This window comes from Lethenteron reissneri, chromosome 20 (assembly GCF_015708825.2).
Source record: "Lethenteron reissneri isolate LAM-NWPU_2019-01 chromosome 20, ASM1570882v1, whole genome shotgun sequence".
Taxonomy (NCBI): Eukaryota; Metazoa; Chordata; class Hyperoartia; order Petromyzontiformes; family Petromyzontidae; genus Lethenteron; species Lethenteron reissneri.
The window spans coordinates 17,493,086-17,516,073 of NC_083798.1; the positions used below are offsets into that span (position 1 = coordinate 17,493,086).

Genomic DNA, 22,988 nt, shown 5'->3' on the forward strand with positions numbered 1-22,988 from the left:
GTCAAGTGGTCTGTGCGAGACCGTACAATAAGCGTAAACAACACTTTTCTGCGCTATTGTGGAACGTTATGGGTAATAAAATGAACATATCAACCTCCCCCTTTGTATCTCCAAATAAAGATATCAGCCTGCTGGCTTCTCTCAACTTATTTTAACTCTGTCCTACTTTGCTGATGAGACCCAGAAGGTCGTGACCATTCTAAAAAACGGTTGCTTTAACAAATATGCTGGTTCACACGAGTCTAGAAAAACGAACAGGCCAATCAACTGAACATTTATTTTTTATCTAGTGATAATTGACATGAGTGTATTTATTTTAGTACAATAAGCAGGTTGCTGACCAATGTGCTGTGAAAAAGGGCTATTTTCTGAAACATATTCTATAATAATGTTTTCTCTCTTGAGGCCTAACAGGTGATGTTTTCCTTCACAGACGACGCATCCCAGCAGAGCAGTGGTGGCTGAAGTTGAGACCCATGCTCAAGATCCTGGCCAAGTACCGCACCAGCTACGACATCTCGGACCTTGAGGGGCACCTGGAGCACGTGGCAGCTCGGCGGGCGGCTGAGGCACCCAAGTTCTAAGCTCATTCCTGTCGGCAACGTAGTCGAATATTAAAAGCCCTATTAAGTCCCATACATTCACCCTATAACACTGGCCTCCAGAAAGTGTAACTCTGATACTAACCAGATCAGTCAAGTCAATGTATATCCCTGCTCAACTGAGCAAGGGGATGGTGTTCATCTCAGTTGTGGATCCCGAAACAGGAGTGGAAATTCCACATTACAGGCTGGTCTCCTGGAAAACCCACTGCCGATTTGATCATGGAATAATGGTTATGGGTTTGGTTTACTCCTAACCAGAATTTGAAATCTCATTTGTGAGTCATGCGCGATAGACACAGCATCTCACCGTCCGATCTGATGCTAACTATTACCGATGCAATCCAAATGCACTAGCCTAAAATTATTCTTCATGGTGGACTAGGCCACATTCAATTAAACAATATAAATTTCTATAATATGTCTCTTGGGAATATTTTTGTGCAGTCGTATATACATAAAAAATTACCAAGAATTACCCAAACATTAGAACCTGGTTTCATCTAATATTATAAACATCAGAGAAGGCGAACCCCATAGTCTAAGGGCTAATTGTCTAATACAGCCATAACCTCCTATAATGCAGAGCCACATTTATTTCTGAACAAACAATTGTGTAGAGCCTTGGAATTATGCAGAAACAACAACGTTTGGACCTTTAATAAGTAAAAGACAAGTGTGCTGAATGTAATATGAATAGTAACCTTGCCTGGCATTAACTAGTTTCTGCAGATGCATTGTCTTGTGAACTAAACTTAGCCCAATATTTAATTTGAACTGACCTTAACCTGAGCCACACACTAACCTCTAAACATAACCTAGATGCCATCGCTGCTTCTGTAACCCGGTCACTTAGTGCTATGCCTAACTACAACCCTAACCCCATGTGATATAAATGTTTTGAAATCGATATTGCGTAATTTAAAGGCCACTGTTTCGTCTTATTACACTTGTCCCACATGGAGGTTACGCGAGCCATTGGACAGCGCTCTGTACGTGCAAACTCTGTTTTAGTTATCCTGGATTGCCATACCGTGATGCAGTCAGAGGCGATGCTAATGCACGTAATTAGCAGGAGAGTTCTAAAATTAGCATCGAGCTCAATAAATGGACGTTTAAACCTGGAGCACAGATGGGCCAAAGCACAATATATAGATGCATTGGTGGGCGTCGAAGCTGTATTGAATTAATGCAAAGCATTGATTCATTGGGTTGTCGCCAAAAAAGCCCTGTTAAATGTTTTGCTTCAATTTTATTCCGTGTGTTTCACACACAAAAGTATGGCTTCAAATGGGAACTTGGAAGCACCCAGTCTCTTCCCTGTTTCACTAAATTCGAACAGATGGAAGAAGCAGAGGAGAGTGACTAAAAGTGAACTTGCGTGGTGCTTTTATTTTGAATGGTCAATTGCGTTAAGATGTGAGCACGGTGAGATGCTAATAAACTGAATAAAGACCGTGAGCAATTTGATTAAGGAAAGAACGAAGCTACGAGAAATGTGATCACTGATATCTGCTTCATATGCGTATCAGTACCTGCCACTATTTTAGGGGTCACTCGGTTCCTCTCATTTCCTAAATCATCAAAAACCAACAAGTAGAGGGATGATTTAAAATTATTGTCCGGTAAATTAATTTTTGCGCCACACGACATGAATTATTTATTCAACGTAAGTCATTTACTCCGTGGTGATCCCTGTAAATGTAAAAAACCTCAACATTATTCTCAGCATATGCTGAACACTAAGCACCTAAATGTGAGTGCAGTTACAGGGGTTGCTATGCAAATCTTTTGTTTCACACAAAAAAATATTTGTTGGATGGATTAATTTGCCAGTGACAGCATACGCGTTTCCAAATGAGGGAATGTTTCCTTTTATTGAAAACGAAAGAAATAGACCTCCAATTAATTAGGCTTAGTAATTAAATACAGCACTGTACATGGAGGGGTGGAAGATAGGAGCGCTTAACTGGATCGCTTCATGATGCTGTTGCAGTTCGAAGAAGCCACTCCATTTGCTGGTGGCTTAACTATCACTGCTCCACATTTATTCATGCTTAACTCCATGTGGATATGCTGTATCGCATTTTTTGCATGTGAGATGCTGGGCTGTGTTGGCAGTGTTATGCTCGACATAGCGAATACCCCTACCACTAAACCCGATAGTAACACTCCAGTCGTTTGTACTGCTACGGTCGCAGATTGTGCTGGGCCATATGTTTCTTGTGATGTGTCTTTTTTAAAGATTTGACATCCGTGCGTGCAGCTGTTAACACGTCTACATAAATCTTCACATTTGCCATCTTTAAAGAGCCACAGCAACAATCTCAAGCTCTCTGTCTAAAAAGTCCTCATTCGAATGTAATTTTTCGTGTATCATTGCTTTAGCATGCCATCTTGTTTTTTTAGAGCAGGTGGGACACGTGGCACATTGTATCAGTATGCCCTTATGTATTTCCTTGACTGTTTTGATTGCAGTGTGATCACTGGGTTGCAGTGACCACAGATACAACCAGTGGTGCTTTGTTGAGGTGACCTGTGGACAGATTGCAGTGGTCGCTAGTGGCAGCTTTGAGGATGAGATTTTGGAGCTCTTGTCAGAATTAACGTTGCATCGTGTATTCTTCTTACATTTGCTGCCCGATGTCCCGACAGAGCAAATTCCCTGAGTTGTGCCCAGCAGAGTTTGAGCTCATGAGAAATGCTGGCTACACTTTGCGACAGTTCTTTGTTATAGAATGTGATATGAACAGAAAGACACCCGGTATTCAGTATCTCTGGTTCAGACTCTCCGGTAATCACCCTGTTTCAAGTGTTGGAATGCAAGTCATTCAAACAAACCATACTTATTATGTTTCTGGGCTAATCGATGTGCTTTGTTGCCACATTTGGCATGCCACTTTATGTGAATATGAGGCTGAAGTTTGAGTAAAACTGACGTGATAATTTTCAAACAAGGGAAAGGTATTGGGTTAATTTTCTCTTATTATTTCACAAATCAAAGTACTTTATCTCCACGATAAAATGATGAAAATGGGGCAGCACTGCTGTACAAAATACTGCCAGTTCAAAATAATTGTGTTGCAAGGAACACCCTTGACCCTACCCTAATCTGAGGCCAAACCTTATCCATCCTCTAGCCCATATAAGGCTATGCGCTTCTATTCGCACATCCTTGTTCACACATCCTTTACCTCGCATTGTAAGCCTCAACAAATCATGATAGGCAGAAGTGGTAAATTTCACTACAGTGCTCATTTCCAACAATGGATAGATCATGGCTGAGGATAATGAAAATGGAAAACATTTGAGTTGACACCCGACTGGATTTAAATTCAAAACCTTATGATGGAGGCCAGCCACTCTAACCACAGCTTCCCTAAGCAGTAAGTATATGTATTGCATAAATAATTGTGACATTTATTTATTTGTAAAACATACATTAATCTCTCCACGAAACAAAGTTCCTGGCACGATTTCGTATTTGTCAATATTGCCTTGCCATAGTGTCAACATTAATCGTGATTTTTGCCAGGAAAAATACGTAATTTTTACATTGCCCTCCAGTCACTGAACCCGATCTCCTCAATGTGTGGTCATCTTCGCTCTAACTGTCGCCAACCTCCAATAACATTGCCTTTGATTTCTAGAATACGGGTTGTACTTTAAGACCTCAGAACATTGAGAGTCTCCTTACAGTTGATGTCAAAAAGTTTAGCAAACTGCATGCTGTAGAGTCTCTGGCTTCTAAGCCATTTTTGGTATATTTCTATGACCAAATATAACCATAAATAGTACCGTTGGAGTTGAGTCATTAGTCGACGAGATGTTTCGAATTTGAAAGTGTTAGGATATGCACCAGAAGATGACATTACAGCATTTCTTATGGATTCACTTCAAGCTTTGCTAACCTAATGCCCATGCCCACTTCATAATGACTGAAGAGTGTTTGTCACATTTGATTACAGTAAAATTTAGTCCTCAGAGCAGGACGAGGCTGAATTAAATTAAAACATAATTTAATATGAAGCAGAGGGTTTCTTATGCACTCCTTGATGACCGGAAATGAATCCAACTCGCTACCTCCGATTAGCACCGTTGGCTATGTACGGTGCGAAAAAAGTTTAACATGCATGCATGCTTGACCTTATTCACAGATGGTTGATGCCTGGATTAGAATCAAGGATCTCGCGGGTACGGACTTGGTGCTTGTGCATTGAGGTGGCCATTGAACCTCTGTGCAGCCAGCTTCAATATATAAGCATCCCCAGTATTTTAAAAAATCGTATTCAAATGTGAAGGCAGACGGATTTTTGATTGCCTGCTTGTGGTCGCATGATCAAAAGTAGAAACATTCTTCAAAAGACGGCTTCAATATGGAAAGAGTTTTATTACATTCATTTTCAAATTATCTGCCCTTTATAGGCAATCCCCTGCTGCTTTAGTCATGTATTCCACATATTTCTGCTTTTACATCGTTGCTCTGTAGCAGACAAATGTTCGTCAAATGCAGCCTCCGTGTCCTAATTTTCTGAAGCCTCAGGTGCTCTGTTGACCACTGCGGTGGCTGGGAACCTATTGAATTCTGTGTTTGTGTCGAATTTTCCAGGTTTTTTTGCTTTGTAGCAGGATGAAAAAAAGAAGCCGTTTTGCTCTTAACAAAAGGTCTGTTTGGTGAAGCAAGCGGCAAAGCTGCAAAGAAAGCTGGGGACAAAGGGAAGATTATGGACCCATGCAAAGTATTTGTTTTTGGGGGAAATCCCACCATCATGTTGGTAAAAAAAGAAAACACAATTTAGCACGTGCAAGCCCAGCAAATCTATTTTACCTTTCACCTTTCCAAGAGAAACACAAAGCTTTGCCAACGTTGGGCAACAAATCTGTTTCCGTGCAAAAAAATGTAACTCTTAATTCTGAAATACAGTCCAGACTTAGTGCTTAAATAAAGATGATCAAAAAGACAGAAATAGGAATTAGTATTTGCTGATAATTTCACTATCTAGTGCACTTTACCACCGTATCTTGTGAGTTGTCAACAATGTGTTGCTTGCTCGTGGTAGTCACAGTCATAGCACGCGCATCTGATATATCGCAATAGCATTGAGCCTGTAGTGCTCGTGTGTAAATTATCCTAAACTAATTAATCCTTCAAAAACCCCAACCCAAGCCTGGAAACTATACACAGACGAAGTGACGCAATAATCCAGTAAGTTGTATTTGGTGTTCCAATCTGGCTTGTGCACTTGCTCAATGTACTGCTTAAAATCGATAGAGCACAGGATCCTGTTGATTAACAACTTTATTTAAAGGGGGCTTAGTTTTTAAAAGCAGGCGTGAATTTGTAAGGCGGGGGGGGGGGGGGTGCACAGCTGCATTGAAATGTGGGGCTGATGTGTCAGTGGATTGTACATGTAGCATGTGGTGTGTTTGTGTACGAGAACTCCTTTGTTGCGAAGTTGTAGTAATAAATGTTGTGAAGTTAAGAATTCTGTTATTGGGACCATCTTTTATAACCGTAGCGTCATTCATTAGCGTGTGTGATGAGTGAGCGACTCTTGTTGCTCAGGAATGTTCTCATTGAGTCTCAAGGCTCCTTTATACAGGTAGGAACAATGTTCCACACTGCCCACCAGGGATTATTTATCTGTCTGTCTGTCTGACTGTCTGTCGTGCATATATAATATAAACAGCTCTTTGGTGGAGACCTACTGCCGGGTACGGAGAGGGGAGGGGCCTAAGGAAGGGGGGAGTCAGGAGAGGGGCCTGAGGGGGGGGGGATCAGAGGAGGGGCCTAAGGGAGGGGGGGGTCAGGGGAGGGGCCTAAGGGGGGAGGGGCCTAAGGGAGGGGGGGGTAAGGGGAGGTGCCTAAGCAAGAGGGAGGGGCCGATAATTAAGGGGGCTGGCTACCTGGCTGGCTGCCTGGCTACCTCAAGTCACGTGATCTTGTATACAGGTAGGAACAACAGGTTCCACACTTGCCCACCAGGGATTATTTGTCTGTCTCGTGCACGAATGCGCTGTCCAACCAAGTTCCTACCTGCCCACTCCGAAGGAACGTGTTATGGGGGATTCTGCTTCCGATTGTCCCATTTTTTATCGACACACATTGGTGGAAGTTGAACGCTTCTGATAAAACACACAAACCAAGTAAGAACATAAGAAACATACTTGCTATACTGCCTTGGCGAGGTGTTAACTACCTCACCTGGTATGCATGAGTGCGTGGGTTTGATCCCGACCCTGACGCCTGTAAATTTGGAATTTGCATGGTCCCCCCCCCCCCCCCCCCCCCCCCGTTGACGTGTGAATTTTTCTCCGGGTCGTCCGGTTTTTCCCTCCACATTTAGAAACATGCGCTTCGGGTATTTGGCTTCTATACATTTCCACGTGATAAGCCACTTCATTGGGCTACCATTTGTGGCCAGGTCGCTTCTGAAAAAGAGCTATATATCTCAGTGGGCCTTATCTGGTAAAATAAAATATTTTCACATAACACGTCATTTTCATGCAGATTATGGCTCCATTTCGGTGTGATCAATGTACAAGGAGCAGCACAACAGTTTTTTAAATTATAGATTCACAATATTTGCAAACGTTTGGAGCCTTTGACCATTAACCCTCAGCACGTGTCCTGAGATGCACTGTTCAATTCTTCTGCACGTAATGTGTTGTAAAATGGGTTCTTTTCATATTCACTTCAGTTCATGGTTTGAAGGTTGTGTGCGGAGCCATTTATTGCATAGAGACGTTTCATCACCCTGTACAAGAGATGTATATCCAACACGAAATTTGTTCCTGGGTAGTAAGTGTTATTTCCTAATTGCTTATGCCTCAAAAGTACAGAAAATGCCTATTATTCCCCACAAACTTTGCTTTTGTGACCAGGACAGTGATATTTTGAAATTTAGATATTTTCCAGAACATTCCAGATAGATTCAGTGCTGAGTAAACTTGGAGTAACTTCTAGAACATTCGAGAACTTTACAGTAATATAAATAGGAGTATAAATACAGGTGCCTTAAGCCCACCAGTTCAGTTTAGTTCCAGCTGCCTAAGTGGATACATATCTGCATTTTTCTGAGATGGCATCAAGAGGCTGCAAGCATCCGGCAGACGCATTTTGCTGTGGCCAATTTATCAAGACAAGAGCGAAAAAGTACTCTGTGGAAGCATCCGCTAAGATGTGTCAGGCCTACAAGACATATTTCGGCATGCCTGTCGGGGATCAAGACAAACCCTGGGCACCTGATTTAACCTGCGAGCTATAAAAAAAAAACTCTGGAAGGTAAGATGGACAATTGTTGCTCAGAATTTTTTGTTATAAAATTTGTTAAAAATGTTTACATTGTAAAAGTATTTAAATCTTAAAATGTTTTACAATTTTCAATGTTATTGAAAAAATATCATATATGAAAAATGTTGCGAGAATCTCTTACACATTAGTCATGGACCCGGCTTATATCCTCTGTGGCGTGGCCGGCTCCGCCCTTGGCCACGGCCACCTTCCAGAATCCTCGGGAAGGACCTGGGTCCCAATCACGTGACCTCCCCCTCGCCCCCTCTTGGGGCCCCTTTGTCAACTTAACTGGTCACGTGTCCTCCCGGGTCAATCAGAGTGCTATGGCCTCACACAACCTCATCCTTAGGTCGGCACCCACACACCTTGTCCTGTCGGGTCGGCACTGCACTTAAAGCATGGTGCCACTAGCGCTATTATTCAGCGCACGCCGTGCCCCTCTAGAGCCGGTATTGCACCCACAGCCTGTTGACATCCAGCGATGTCACTATAAATGTATGAGCGTGGACGAAGATTGTGTGTATACATATTTTGATATGCATACATGTATGTATCTGTGTGCACGTGTTAATTTGTTGATTTTTGAGTTGATACTAAAACTGTGATATCAAAAATAGGTAGACATTCTTCATCAAAGCACATTCGTTTGTGAGAAGCATAGATCAGGAAAAGTATTTGGAAATAATTTCCGCAGCATTGTATTCCTTTAGAAATCATACTAATATGCAAACAATAGCATTTCAAATACACATGAACATAATGTGAAGTGCACGTTAAGGTATGTGTGTGTGCGTACGTCTAATCGTCTCATGAAAATAAATAATAAAAGTAAACAAAACCCCAATCTCGTCAAAGCCCTGGGGTTTTTAGAACAGTACGCCCATGTACTCACAAGTAATAACATGGGAAACACCCAGTAAGGTGTGGTGTGGAGCCTCAAACCAACAATAACAGCTGAATGGGAGTAATTAGTGTGGTTCTAATGAAAGACGAGAACATTCAGAAATTTCAGATTTGCTTGTTTGGTGCCAGAATTATTCAGTTGGGAAGTGGTGCTGCCACTCACAAACACCACCTGCGCCTCTGCTGAACCAATCATGCCGATGTACCAGCAGCAATGTGTGAAAGAAATAATTAGTTGGTGATGCTGCATTGGCAGGCGTTGATTTTTTTGGTTAACAGACATATAAGAACGTTGAAGCTGGCATCGGCCCAATTGTTATGTTTTCCAAGCCATGTGAATTGGGCTCTTACCGGGTTATACACATTACTTGCGTTTAGACTGATTCAAGGCTTCAGTGAAGATTGAGGTCCTGAAACCCAGTGTTTACTTGAAAATATCAACTTGCATCTAAATTTGATAACTCACTAGTAAAATGTTGGTTATTCCCAAACTAAATGTTTTTTTTTTCTTTAAAAGAACTTGAGTGGAAATGTATATATGCTGCCCTGTAAAACTGCAGCTGTCTATACAGATTTGGAACAGATTCTGCTTATATTTCTGGGTCAAGTTTTGATTGAACAATCGCCGTTCCGCATGTAAGCATTTTATAAATAGTATAACTAACATGGTCTTCAAAATATTCGCATGAACATCAACTCAAAGTGCATCCCCGTTAATACAGTAAGGCATTGGTGAAAAGTCCACATTCCCATGACAGGAAAAGTATTTTTGGTTGACTTCCCGACGAAGTGGTACCGATATAATCGACCCCCAGAGGGATGAGTCAACCCTCGGCTGGGATTTGACCTCGGCGCCTTCCGTTCGCGAGTTGATTGACCAACTGTGCAATCCAACCATAAATACTTAGAGTACAAAAAACAGTGCGCAAACACACAATACACTTGTTTACATTGCAATGCCGTACCAATAGTAATAAAACGTAATATTGCACTCTAATTCAGTTTAAAATACCTGGGGCAATTGTCGTTAATTACTTTAACATGCATTATAAGAACGATTGCATTCATGACTGCATACACATTCAGTGTTTGAAATGAAGGACACAGTGTTTGATCTTGATAATAGTCAAAGTGGAACAATACACATCCAAAGAGTAGTGTATTTACAGTCATGAAATTACAGCAGGTAATGCTTATTCCTTGACTGTATATAATACCCCAATTGAGTGTGTTATCAGATTCTTATTTTTGGCATAGACCAGTTAAATCATTGGTATTCTTTCTTATTTAATAAGTAACTTACTCCAACAAATTTAGAGTGGGTAAATGATCATCATGTCAGCAGCTTAGATTTATGGAAAGTGCAGCAAAAATCAAAGCATATAGATACATACTGTTGTCCCTCAAATCAGCAGTGGTACTATCCCCATAGTTAAAAAAACATAATGCAGTTAACTTGCAGAAATATAACAAAAGTGGTTCTATTAGTAACATCGAAAATACCAACTACAGGCTTGTTGTTACATCACTTCTGAAACCTTGCCTCAACAGTAATCCGATACCAAACGCCTTTCAGAAGTAACTCCCCTAACACTGCACATCTCTGCTTTAAAGAAGCCATCAAGCCACGCACTTGTGCGAACAGTGCGATGGGTTTAGTTATATTTAAATTTGGATGAGGAGGACATGGTATTTCTTGTTTTGGGACGTTTATGGGGTGGAGAGCAGGCGATGGGACTCGGGACATGCAGTACATGTTGTGGGTTGTGACTCTAAGCACCTTTGCGAATATGCCCAATGTGTGCACAGCTTTAGCTGATAAAAGCCCCTCGGCCCAGTGGTTGTCACACGCATCAACAAAGCTCAGACCGTATCCCAGGGGGCATCTTTAGAATTGGGAAATAGCTATCATCAGTTACTCACCCTGACAGCAACCAAGCCCCTACATGACTGTGCCGGCGGGTTGTGTGGTTTCCCTTCAAATCCATTACTTTCGCCTGAACATCGTCACGATCGCACACAAAACACACACGGACATATGCAAGCGTGCACATAGACGCGTGCAAAGACAAATATTCCCTGTATAGCCTTAAAAGATTGCTCGGGCAAGTGCTGTTTTGCGAGCACCTATGAAGCGCATGTACACACATCTAAGAATATGATTTTCCCCCTTTTTTATGTCTGCGTTAACCACAATACTTATGGTCAGAATGCAAACAAAAAACACACTCTGCTAATATATGCATTGTCCTTGAAACTGATTGGTCAGTTTGATTGGTCAGTTTCAAGGACAATGCATATATTAGCAGAAGTATTGTGGTTAATGCAGACATAATTCCTTGTAAAAAAAGGTTTCAGTTTTGTTGCCAGAAAAAAAGGGGAAAACTTATTCTTATATTTTGGTACTGGCAAAGGAGGTCTCATGATACACACATCCACATGCCAATATGCATGCACGCACTTGCTTGCCTTATTGCAAGGAACACAAACGTGGTTTGTTCAGGTCAACGGCATAAAAAAGTAATCACAGCATTTTATCAGGAGTTAAAAATGCCCTTCATTTATTAACAAAAATTGCTGTTATCTATTAGGAAGGATTTCAGACTAATATACACTATATATTTGTTTAAAAATTAATGGTTTTTCCAAAATGCAGGTATTGATCATTTTCTGTTTCCACTTCATTAATCGTATTCAATACAAAACTTTGTGAATTTGCATTGATCTGGCCGGGGACTGCTGTAGTTATAGCACTTGACTCACATTTGGTGGTCATGAGTTTAAATCCCAGACAGGGTGGCTCGCTAAGTTAATCAACTCTCCAAGGTGAAGTAAATGAGAATCACTGTGTGAATTCCGTACAGTGGATGTCCATTGGAGAGGACTGGCTCTCTCAGTATGAATGTGGAACATTAACTGCTGTCCCAGGGCCCCCAATGGAGATGAGCACGAAACAAATGCTCGTTTGAGCAGGGATCCCCCTTCGACTTGACTTTAACTGCAATGTGCACGTGTGTGCATGTGTCTATGTACAGCCCTTTAGTAGGGAGCTGTAGTGCAACGGTTACCGTGCTGCCACGAACACCAGTGACGATTATCTGAATCGGTCCTGGGCCTCGCCTAGGTCGACTCAGCCTCAAATGAGTACCTGGTGCAGTGTGCAAGCATCGTCACTGGGTAGACAAAGGCGGTCAGGGATGGTGCTGGCCATCCATCCCCTCGTGTGGGTGTCGGTCTTCATAGGTGCTCGCTAACAGCACTTTCCCCAACAGTCTTGTAAGGCTATACGGGGGATCTTTGTTTTTGTAAAGCCCTTTGTCAATCCAATGCTGGATGAAGGCCTTCCCATGCCATAATAGCCATGGCGGTTGTTTAATCATACTTATCTAGGATTGTAGTGCCGTGTGAGAGTCACTGCAACACTACTCCCCACTGCAGACGTACAAATACAGAATCTCTTTGCAAATTTCCATAAATTACCATTAACATTTTAGTCCAAATTGTATGTGCAGGAGTGGTAAGTGTGCGTCTCATTTTATTTATTTCATACCCACGGTGTGTGCATGGGCAGGTTCGCATGCCGGGGGTGCTTGGTGAGTAATTGTGTCTACATGTCCTGTCATGTTGGCTCTGATGACAAATTTCCCCCCAACAACCTCTCCTCCGGTGAGGCAGACGGGGCCAATGAACCCCAGGCCATAGCAGCAGATTGTGCCTTATAGAGAATATATTTTCATACGTTTTGGGTGAGAAGGGGAGGTAAAAGTGTGTGTGTGTTTTATACATGTAGATGTAAAGGTGCACTTAATAGGCATTTTAATATATATATATATGAATTGGAATGCATTTAAAGGAGGATATATTGCATATATTTAAATCCCAGTTAGGGGTTGCACATCAGCGCATCAGCGCATCAACATCCGAATTCAGGTTTGATAAAATTCGGCAAATTTGTGAGAACATAACAGTTATTTTCTGATGTTCACCTAAAGGGGAAACACTATCTGTCATGGAATTCCCACCGTTGACTAAGGATCACAAATGGTGATGAGTACTGCATATTTATTTGGAGAATGCTGTTACATGTAACTGCACAGTCACACAGCATTAAACAATGTCCTCTGAGTAAACATCAGCCCCCGTAGCCACAGAGCCACAAGACAGCCTCCTCCTCCTCTAGCGCATGCAGGGCAGCAAGACTTCCCTGCGCGCCCTGTCATCACACTTCACATCCAGACACGGCGTGGGATGTAGTCTCCTGCTCCCCACATTCACACAGTGGGCAGCTGTCACGTAGGCCCCATCGGTGTTTCAAATCTGCACACACGCCGTGGTCACGGCAGTGGCGGTTCAACTGAACCCACCGATGCCTTGGGAGGTCGAATCTGGGCACCTGCATTGGCGGATCACTTATGAGGTCCTTGTATAAAGGTGTCAGTTTTGTACCAGTTTAAAGGGTAAAAACCTACTACTATATTTTGCCACTGGTAAAGGAGGTCTCATAGTGTAAATGCTTACCCCGAGCTCTCAGTACTCTGATAGTGCGCTGTTTTTGAGTTGTACGCCTTTTGGCGTCATCTGGTCCAACACCAATGGAGACTAGGCTCGAAGGAAAGCTGTCTCGGGTGTGGACCAATCAACTTCAATGACAGTGCATATCATTACCATTATCAGAGTTGTTTCTTTTTGTTTGCATTTTGACTGCTTGTGTTGCGGTTATTGCAAACATGATGCCTTGTATAAAGGTGTCAGTTTTGTACCAGTTGAAAGGGTAAGAGCCTACTACTATATGAGGTCCTTGTTAGGCGCGTGCATGTGTCTCCATTCCTCACCCCAGCAGTGCAAACGGGGATTAGGACTTAAGACGCAAGGGCGGAAGCTTAAAGATGTCGATGTGGAGCAATAGCTCTGGTGCCGCATGCAGCTTGGTGGCAAGTCTTTGGTGGGGTGGGATGTTTAAGATAACTGGTAGCCTCCGTAGTGGGGTTATCCTCATCTGCGCGTGATATGGTTCTCATGTAACAGTGTCCACCAATCAAGTGTTAGCTGATCAAATGTTAGCTAATCGGGAGTGCAGCGGTGGCGAGATTTTAACTACCTCGCCTGGTATACAGGATGTTGTGGGTTCGATCCTGACCCTGACGCCCGTATATTTGGAGATTTCGTGTTCTCTCCGTGGTCGTGTGGACTTTCTCCGGCTCATCCAGGTTTTCTCTCCACATATAGAAACGTGCGTTTAAAGTATTTGGCTGCATTATATTTCCACGTGATTAGCCACTTCGTTCAGCTATTATTTGTGGCCAGGTCGCTTCTGAAAAAGAGCTATATATCTCAGGGGGCCTTACCTGGTAAATAAAGATAGTTTAGTTTAGTTGAAGTCCGTACGTATGGATAATATTCGTATTCTACAAAGCGGCACAGAGATAGACCCTGCTGTATGCAGTGTCCGGGCGCCAATGCTTTACATTGAGTCAGCCAGCAGACAGTTCCATGAGCGCAACTGCTGGCTGCCTTCATCAAAGTACTGCCCTGCCCCATACTCATTTGAGTTGGGAGACACTTGACTTTTGTAACTTTCTGACCCACCCCTACTGGACATCTGTTAAAAAGAGCTACATAGGCTAATTTAATTTACCATGGATAAATAAAAAATTTGATTCTCACATTTGGCTTTGCTGTAATATAGTGGAATTCACGATAGAGGAACCAGAGGTTTGTGCTGCAAGTGCTGATCAAAGTGATTTTGAATAAGAACCACTTTCAGTTATGACAGTTGAGACTATGTGGAAGAAGATGATGACTTTATATATACATAGACAACATAATGAGCTTTGTTATGCAGATTCCATGAGGCATACACACCCAGTGTTGGAGAGTTGTGTCCTGAGCGTGCATTACTAATTCTGTATTATTACTCTTCCAATTTCAGTATGCAACCAGATTACTATTTGCTCAGTATACATTGTGTAATTCATTGTAGGATTACTTTAATTTCGATTAAATTTATAAAAAAAACTATTCCAAATATAAATTCAAAGGGAGCATGCTGTTGTCAGCAGTTGAGTTAATACTGAGACCGCAGAATACAGATCTGCTACAAAGCGTAGTATTTTTGAGGTTAGACCAACTCAATATGTTCTCGTTAGAACAAAAATATATATCACGGCTCGGATTACTTTAAATACATCAAATATTGGATAAAAACTCGATCAAAGACTTATGCTTTGCAAAGAGTATCCCTCCCCACACGGCATAAACCAGTCCTCTCTGGGATGCAAACTGCATTATACAATAGGGGGATATGAAGGAACACTAGATATTTAAGGACACCATCGGCCATGCCAGGACACACCAGGGCAGTGGGAGCTGTAGGACATTCAAGGACGTTCCTTGGTAGGGTAGGGCATGGGGTTACACATAAAAAAGATAACACATTAGGGCATTTAGGCTGCCCCAGGACACTAGGCTGCGCAATAGGGATGCACCAGTGCACCAAATGTTTAGTCTATTCCCCACAGGAAGAAAAAGTCCATGAAAATCCACATGCAGGCAAAAGGCCATGCCTAATGACAGCCATCCATAAATTTGTTGTCTGACTCAGAATGACAAAATGCTTCGTGTGCATTTGGACGTGTTCTGTGCTTCCGAAGGTTGCATGGATGTGAGAAATGGTGAGGTCGTAAAGTTGTTTGTTTATTCAGGAAAACATAGTTTTTGAGTCTCATTTTCTGGTGACTCATTCCCAAAAAGGGACCTGCCTCGGCATGTACAGATGATACTTTTTTACGTGACTTGACTTGCACTCAAGTCTTTATCGATACTGGGTGCAATTATACATCACATTGAGTCAACAGTGGTTGCCTTGTGCAGGGATGCGCCCTGCCATAGAAATGTGCAACTTATACCACCGTTCTGAGTGAACTCACCGCAGTCATCATCATTGTCAGTCTTCCAATGGGAGATAAAATGAATACTATACTTGATAAAGGTTGCACTTCTGGTGGCATGTAAACAGTGACTTTCCTATGGAGAGACTGGTTCCTGTCGTAGGCATATGGAATTTCCACTTGATTCAGGGCTGCCAGCAAAAATAGTATTGCTGAATGTTCAGTTGAGCAGGAAGATACCTTTATTTATGCATGTATACACGTGGTTGAGGTTGTATTAATACTATATTTATTTTGTTCTAATTGAATTGATATTTATTTCGAAAATACCAAGCTCAAAAAAACTCACGGAGGACTCATTTCTAACATCCACTTATGCATTTACCTGCTTTTTAAGATCACAAATTCAACTACATTTGAACACAACTCTCTCTAGGCCTATGCGTGTTTTACATCGTCAATCTTTACAGCTGGTGCTGGCATTAGTACTGTGGGTGTAACTCATACGCTCATAACTTTCCTGCAGGCTTGAAATGTCCTGGTAAAGGCTGGGGCCGTCCAAACAAGAATGCCAGTTATTGGCATTTGGGTATATATCGGCACCGAGCGAACTTTTGTTCCATGTGCACATACCCTATCAAACCAAGGAGATTTTTTCTGCCTTTTGGGCCCTTTATAGACGTAATACAAAGTTAACAAGACTATGTTTTCTCTGTACTTGGGGACAAACATAACTTCACGATGCCAACGGTTGCTTCTGTGCGAGCCATTCTTACTCAGAGCCTCCTCAAAACAAATTAATGTGTCAGGAGGCACTCATCTCCATTGGTGTCCCTCGGTCACTGTTGGTCATTCCACATTGCAACTCGGTGAAGCATTTTTTTCCACATGGTAAATACTGTTTGCTTACCACAAAGTGATACAAGCATTTTTGTCTATTTTACAATTTTATCTTGAATATACTATTGGTGATATGTCATTCGACGGAGTTCTCAGAGAAATGGGTCACGGACTTACTTTGAGATCCCTTAAAGTGACCTAATCCACACACACTAGGGCAGGGGTCGGGAACCTTTTTGACTGGGAGAGCCATAAAAGCCAAATATTTCTAAATATATTTCATTGAGAGCCATATAGTATTTTTAACATATAATAAATTAAATATGTCTTACTTTTAATGCGACTTCTGGTGCTGCATGGTTTTGCTGATGGCCTTGTAGTCTGGTTCATACGTGGTGAGGTTGAGCTTCATGCAGGCGTGACCCGTGAAATTTATCTTCAAAACTAATTTCTGTTTACTTTAAAATGACACAGTATTATTAAACAATATCACAAGTATTTTAAAATCAGTTCCAAACTTATTTTTTTTATTTTTTATTATTATTTTTTTTCAACTCAAAATTGTCTGGGAGCCATATGCCGTCACTGGAAGAGCCATATATGGCTCGCGAGCCATAGGTTCCCGACCGCTGCACTAGGGGGTGCACGTTCCCACACACCCTAATACACAAAAAAAGGTTTATTGCATGGCAGTAATAATTATCTGGGTCGATCCATATATACAATTGAACTTGCAACCTTTTCATTAGATGTTTGGCAGTCTTCCATCGTATGACGCAGCTAGATAAATGTTCAACATGTGTGAAGTTGACTCGAGTGCAAAATTTAAGTACAAACAGAAATTACTAAGCAGATAAAGTGCAAAATGTACTCATATCTCAAAGAAAAATGGCCTGACACCCCCTTAACAATATAACCTCGACACACACACACTGCAGCCCACTGCCTCCTCAATTCATGGACAATGGCAGGATGGGGGCAGGCAATTCTCTACCAGAAAGCACCCAGCTTCGTCTTAGAGAAGCCAACTTTGCAAAAACTTGCAAGGCATCTGTTTTGCTCACAGGATTTCCTTCTCTTGTGTGTCCTTCCTGCCACTCACCGTGGCACAGCTGAGGAACCATTAAAAAAAATGATTACGCTCTTTTGTTCCAACACACGACGATGCGCATACTGCGCAACATGCAGCACACGCTGCAGCACGAAGCGCACTTCACTTGTAACGCTTCAAGAATTGCCAAAATGTTTTACATTCTGTCCAACATGACTGTTATGTGAGAGCTCAATGGGGAGAGTGTTGGGGGTGATGGCAATGCTAATAAGAATGTGTTTTTAAACTGTTTGGAGAAAATATTTTTTAATTTTCAAGCATTTTGTGTGCGTGTGTTCTATGTCAGGTGGGGAGCGGTAGTGTCGTGGTTTATTGCGCCGCACTACGAACCCGGTGACTCGAGTTTGATTCCTGCTCACGGCCAACACCAGTGACGATTATCTGAACCGGTCCTGGGCCTCCCCTAGGTCGACTCGGCCTCAAATAAGTACCTGGTGCGGTATGTACACATCGCCGCTGGAGACACAAAGGCTCTACGGAGGATTTCTTTGTATTTGTGTGTCAGGTGTCAATTTGCATCCGGTGGCAAGGTTAACAGATCATACATACAAGAATGGAACCACCTTGTATGAGAGGCAATAAACCACTTGGAGGACTGCAATGTAGTACAGCAGGTAGGCTGCTGATCTATCTGGATTTTCGCTGCTATTCTCTTGGCTTTTCTGCGCATACTGGCTTCCTCTCACGTGTCAACGTTTCAAAGGAGGAAGAAGCCGTCCATCTTCATTATCATCATGCCCGATGATGATGTTAATGATGATAGGGTATAGGCACCCAAATAGGTAAATCGGTGAAATTAATCAACACTCGAATTGTTTTAAATTGTAATTGTTTCGTGACTCACGGCAGGTATAGCATAGTACTCATCTATTAGTTGACCCAGAGGTAGGCCACCATTGACTTCTAACAAAGTGGTACTCATTTTACTAATCATGGAGGTGATTAATTGTTGTTACCCTCAAGTCAATGTGAGCTGAGCCCTCTAACTACTGCACCACCAATCTCTCCTCAACCCTCTGCCGCATCTGGACTTTCATTGCCATATCTAACCCATGCAAAATGGAAACAGACATGCCACTCGGGTACAGCACAGTGCCATGCGTACGTCGTGTTGGCATCAAAACGTTTTTTGTACTCATTTTGAGTGCATTCCCATTTGGCCCACTTCATTAGCAGGGCATGAGGTCAATCATGCCTCAGAGGCTTATACAGCCCAGTGTAATAATTATGTCCCCTATAAAAGCAAGCTGCACCGAGTCTCAATATATTTTTTCGGGAGCACCCTGCAGCAGAATTATATGGCCAGTTCATCAAAATGAAACTTGTTTGTAAATAGGAGGCTGTGTGCAAAGAACACCATAATCTGCTTTGGTGATATTTACTCTCCAACACCGTGTGCTACCCATTGGGATTGAACATTAATCACAGAATGTTTTCCATACTCGTTTGGTTAACCAAGAAACACACAACCGGGTCTCAAGATTATTTTTCATGAGGGTCGTACGTTGAGATGTGTGGTCGATCCATTTCATTTGAATAGTTATCGATTTCCTAATTTATAAATTGCACATTGAAGGAAACCAGGCATATGACACAATAACATAGACAGAAACTAATTTGCTGCACCACTCTTATTCAGAGCCCCATTGAGTCTCAAAGCACTAAGCTCACCTCAGTGCTGGATTACAGACATGTGCTACCAAACCCAGCATGGGTTACAAAAGAAAAGAAAATATGTTTCTACCTTCATTACAAAGAATGATAGATAATATTATATCAATCATGGCCTAGTTCATTTTGACTCACTAACTAACTCACTCATTTACTCACTCACTAACCCACTCACTCAACTGCTTACTTGTTCTCTTGCTTTTTCACTCACTAATGCCCCTTTTTTCCATCAAACCAGCAACAAGGCCCTTACGGTATAGCTAGTTTTCCAATGTCTATTTTCAATGCAGAGCTAGAACCAAACAGAAATGCTTGCTCTACAAGAAATCTGGCTCAGGGTCAAACAGGGTCAGGGTTCGGCTAGTGACGTGTTCATTGCATGTGACATCAATCACTGCACCGTGAGGAAACAGCGTCATCACGTTATCTATATGCGTATTTTCACATTAATGAGACATTTGATGCACGGATCGGCTTCTGCAGCGGAGAAAAAACAACTTGACGCCTCAAGAGCCGAGCAAGTCTGGTTTGGCATGGCCCTGGCATGGATTAGTTGTACGTTGGAAAATAGGCGTAATTTTCTTGTTCACTCACTCGCTAACTCACTTACATGCATGGTCCCTCGCCTTTTCACTCACTAAATGTCTAGAAGGCCTTGTCAAGGATGGATTGGTTGTTGGACGATTTCCAGCTAAATACAGCTGGTTAGCATTCATCAGCAGAAAAGTACATGCCATGCCACGCGCTCTTGCATAACATAGAGTGTTCATGACTGTGCACACAAATACAGGCTTAACGTTCTGCTGCCATGCTGAGGAACACAATTAGGAGGGGTTGCTGAATGTCCAAGCCACCTCTTTAATGATGTTTGAATTGGCCACTTTACCTCCCATCTGGCTAAGCGGAGTTGGTATTAAATCTCTTCACTCACAAACAGAAGTTCGCAATGTCAAATCCCAATTGGAATCAACGCAGCCAATTTTATCATTTTTTCGAGGTCGACAAATTGAGTACCATATTTATAAATCAACGAAGAGTGGTTGTCCTCAGGAGAAATGTGGAATTTACATGCATTGCTCAGGGCCCCAACTTAGTTGCATACCTCTCCTTTGTCTTTGGAAAGGCAGATGTGGATACTTGAGGAACAAATGGAAAATTATAAAACCTCCGGTGGTCACCCAGAACAGTCCATGTGTAGGACTTGAATTATAGCGCGCCACGCATTCTCTTCCATTGTTGCTATGCGAGCGAGCAGAGTACAGTGGGGTGTATGTGAGGACACGGTTGTTGTTGTGGCATTAGGTGAGAGGGTCGTTAAGTGTTGAGACAGGTGTTCGGGGTAGCCGGGGGGGACACAGGCCAGCGATTGGCTAAGAGGGTAATTGGTTATTAGCTGGCGTCGCTCTGGCGGCAATAACAAGGTCACGTGAGACGGGGGCCAGGGGGCGAGTGATAAGTGGGGGGTTGAGATAATTAATGGGGATTAATTGGTGTGGGGATATAAGCCACGGCGCGACGGAGAGAGGGTCGTCTTGTCTTGGTCGGCGTCTTGGATAGAGCTGCAGCGACGGTGCCCGGGGAATCGCAGAGCAGGCGGTGACGGTAGTAGAGCAGAGATAGAGTGGGTTAGCGGCGACAGACGGAGTAGAGTATAGAGAGACAGTGATAGCGAGAACGCAGTGTGCGAACAGGGGTAGCCATGCATCTGAAGGATGCAGTGTAGAATAGCAGGGGAGTCGACAGACCTGCAGAGAGAGAGAGGGAGACGCGGAGGAGACGCGGCGCGGCGAGAGAGAGAGACGCGGAGCGATGCGGAGTGAGGGCACGGAGAGACACGGAGCGGGGGCACTGCAGAGAGAGACGCGGAGCGGAGTGAGGCCGCGCCGAGACGCGGAGCGGTGGCGCGGCGGAGGTGGACTGTTGAGCGGAAAATAAAGAGAACAGAAATACAGCCGAGTACGAGTCCTACACATGGAACAGATAACGACTCGATGCCCGATTTACAAACACGAAGGAGGCATCTTGACGCAAATGTCTTGCTAAACCATATCAATGTAAAATTGCAGTTCTTGCTCTCCATCAACATCGGCCATAGGAAGAATGAGACTCCTTTGGGGAGACTGACCCCCCCACTGTAGCTATGTGGAGCCTTCACTCACCAACAGCTCCAGCCGCCATGGCTTTGAGTATACCTTTGCATCAGGCAGGGGGTTGAGCTTAAACACTTTCTTTTCTGTGCCACTGAGCAAAGCGTAAGATTTTGATTCATAATTAAATATTAGGCTAACTTAAGAATAGATCAGCAATTAATGGTTAATCAGTAATGAGTTGCACCTGAAGCAAGAGCACATCAGCTAGCTGCTCTACCGCACGCAAGGTAACTTGCGTTTTACGTCTCTTAATCTCAGGATGTGCTTATGTTTAGTGATATACACTTGCTATAACATCCATGTGTCCTTTTTAAAGAGCTTGTGTGGGAGCTTTGCCTATCTGCAATGAAATTCCTAACATAAGAGGACCATCATGCATTTCTTAAGAAAATGAATTTGGCTTTTGCATAATGCACAAAAGCCGAGTGCTTTTTACATGTTCCTGTGTGTTGTTTGAAATTAATGAGATTCACAGGAATATTGAACATGAAATATGTTCATTCAGGAAGACTGAAATGTGCACGAGCCTGTGCTTTCTTTTGTTAGTAGGCCTGAGGCAGCAGTGGAACTTCCACATCCCCATGATGTGAACCTTACTTCACCTATAGGAAAACCACCGTTTACTCCTCACAATAGGCCCCAGATGGTTGATAGATAAATCAACTCTTGACTGGGATTTGAAAGAAATACTAAGATTGCAAATTAAGAAATATCCAAAATATAATTCATAACACATAGTTTATAGTGACTATACACATGCTGTTAGCATGCACCTATGAAGGCTGACCAGCAAATGAGGGGGAGGGGGTAGTATTATGCCTGGTCATCTGTATCATGTATTAATTTAAGTCTGAGTTGACCTGCTGGAGGCCTAAGACAGGTTTAGACAGCAATTGCCACTGAAAGTGCGTATCCATGTATGGAACTCAGTTTGCGAAAGCATTGAACAGTGAGATAACCACTGTACCACGCACACACCATCCATACACCAACGTCATATACACGATTATGTATGAAGAATAAGACCACTTGTTCATATAATTTAACAATGGTGATGCTTTCTGTGCCTTACATATTAATAGCGCATACTTCAATATCTTGATTAAAAGCATATGCTTGCTGTTTTGAGGTGTTTCCTAATTAACACCTATCCTGGGCCACAATAATCTTAGTGATGCCCAATTATCATTAAATCACAGCACGGATTATTTAAAAAAACACGAAACAAATGAGATGCCACTCTTACGTGACGAAGCAATCCACACCTCGCTTCACCAAAAGTAAAAATTAAAATGAAAACCCCATTGAGATTAATTGGCTACGAGATTCAATATGGAACCTTCTCTCAGATACACCACTGCCAACAACCACCCCAATCTTAAATTCCTCCCTTTGACCCCTGCCTCATGCCCCCGGGAGGAATGCAGTGTTCCTTCAAGGGAACCCACAGTCCCACACAGACAGGTACACGCTTGCGCGTTCGGGAATGCAGTCGCACGGCCTGCCAGCAGGCCATATCTGCAGCAT

At 42.7% G+C, this 22,988-nt stretch overlaps 2 protein-coding genes across 2 annotated transcripts in view; both read left to right on the forward strand.

The window, feature by feature from the left end:
* The window catches only part of LOC133344897 (ATP-dependent 6-phosphofructokinase, platelet type-like), a 75,435-nt gene extending 71,036 nt beyond the window's left edge, over positions 1–4,399 (forward strand). Inside the window, exon 22 of the mRNA XM_061555209.1 lies at positions 434–4,399. Coding sequence (XP_061411193.1) covers positions 434–584 — 151 coding nt within the window. The 3' untranslated portion in view covers positions 585–4,399. The remainder of the gene's footprint in view (positions 1–433) is intronic.
* Positions 4,400–7,661: 3,262 nt separating this feature from the next.
* Positions 7,662–22,988, forward strand: part of LOC133344908 (uncharacterized) — an 842,858-nt gene continuing 827,531 nt past the window's right edge. Inside the window, exon 1 of the mRNA XM_061555235.1 lies at positions 7,662–7,887. The gene's annotated coding sequence lies outside the window, so the exon portion shown is untranslated. The remainder of the gene's footprint in view (positions 7,888–22,988) is intronic.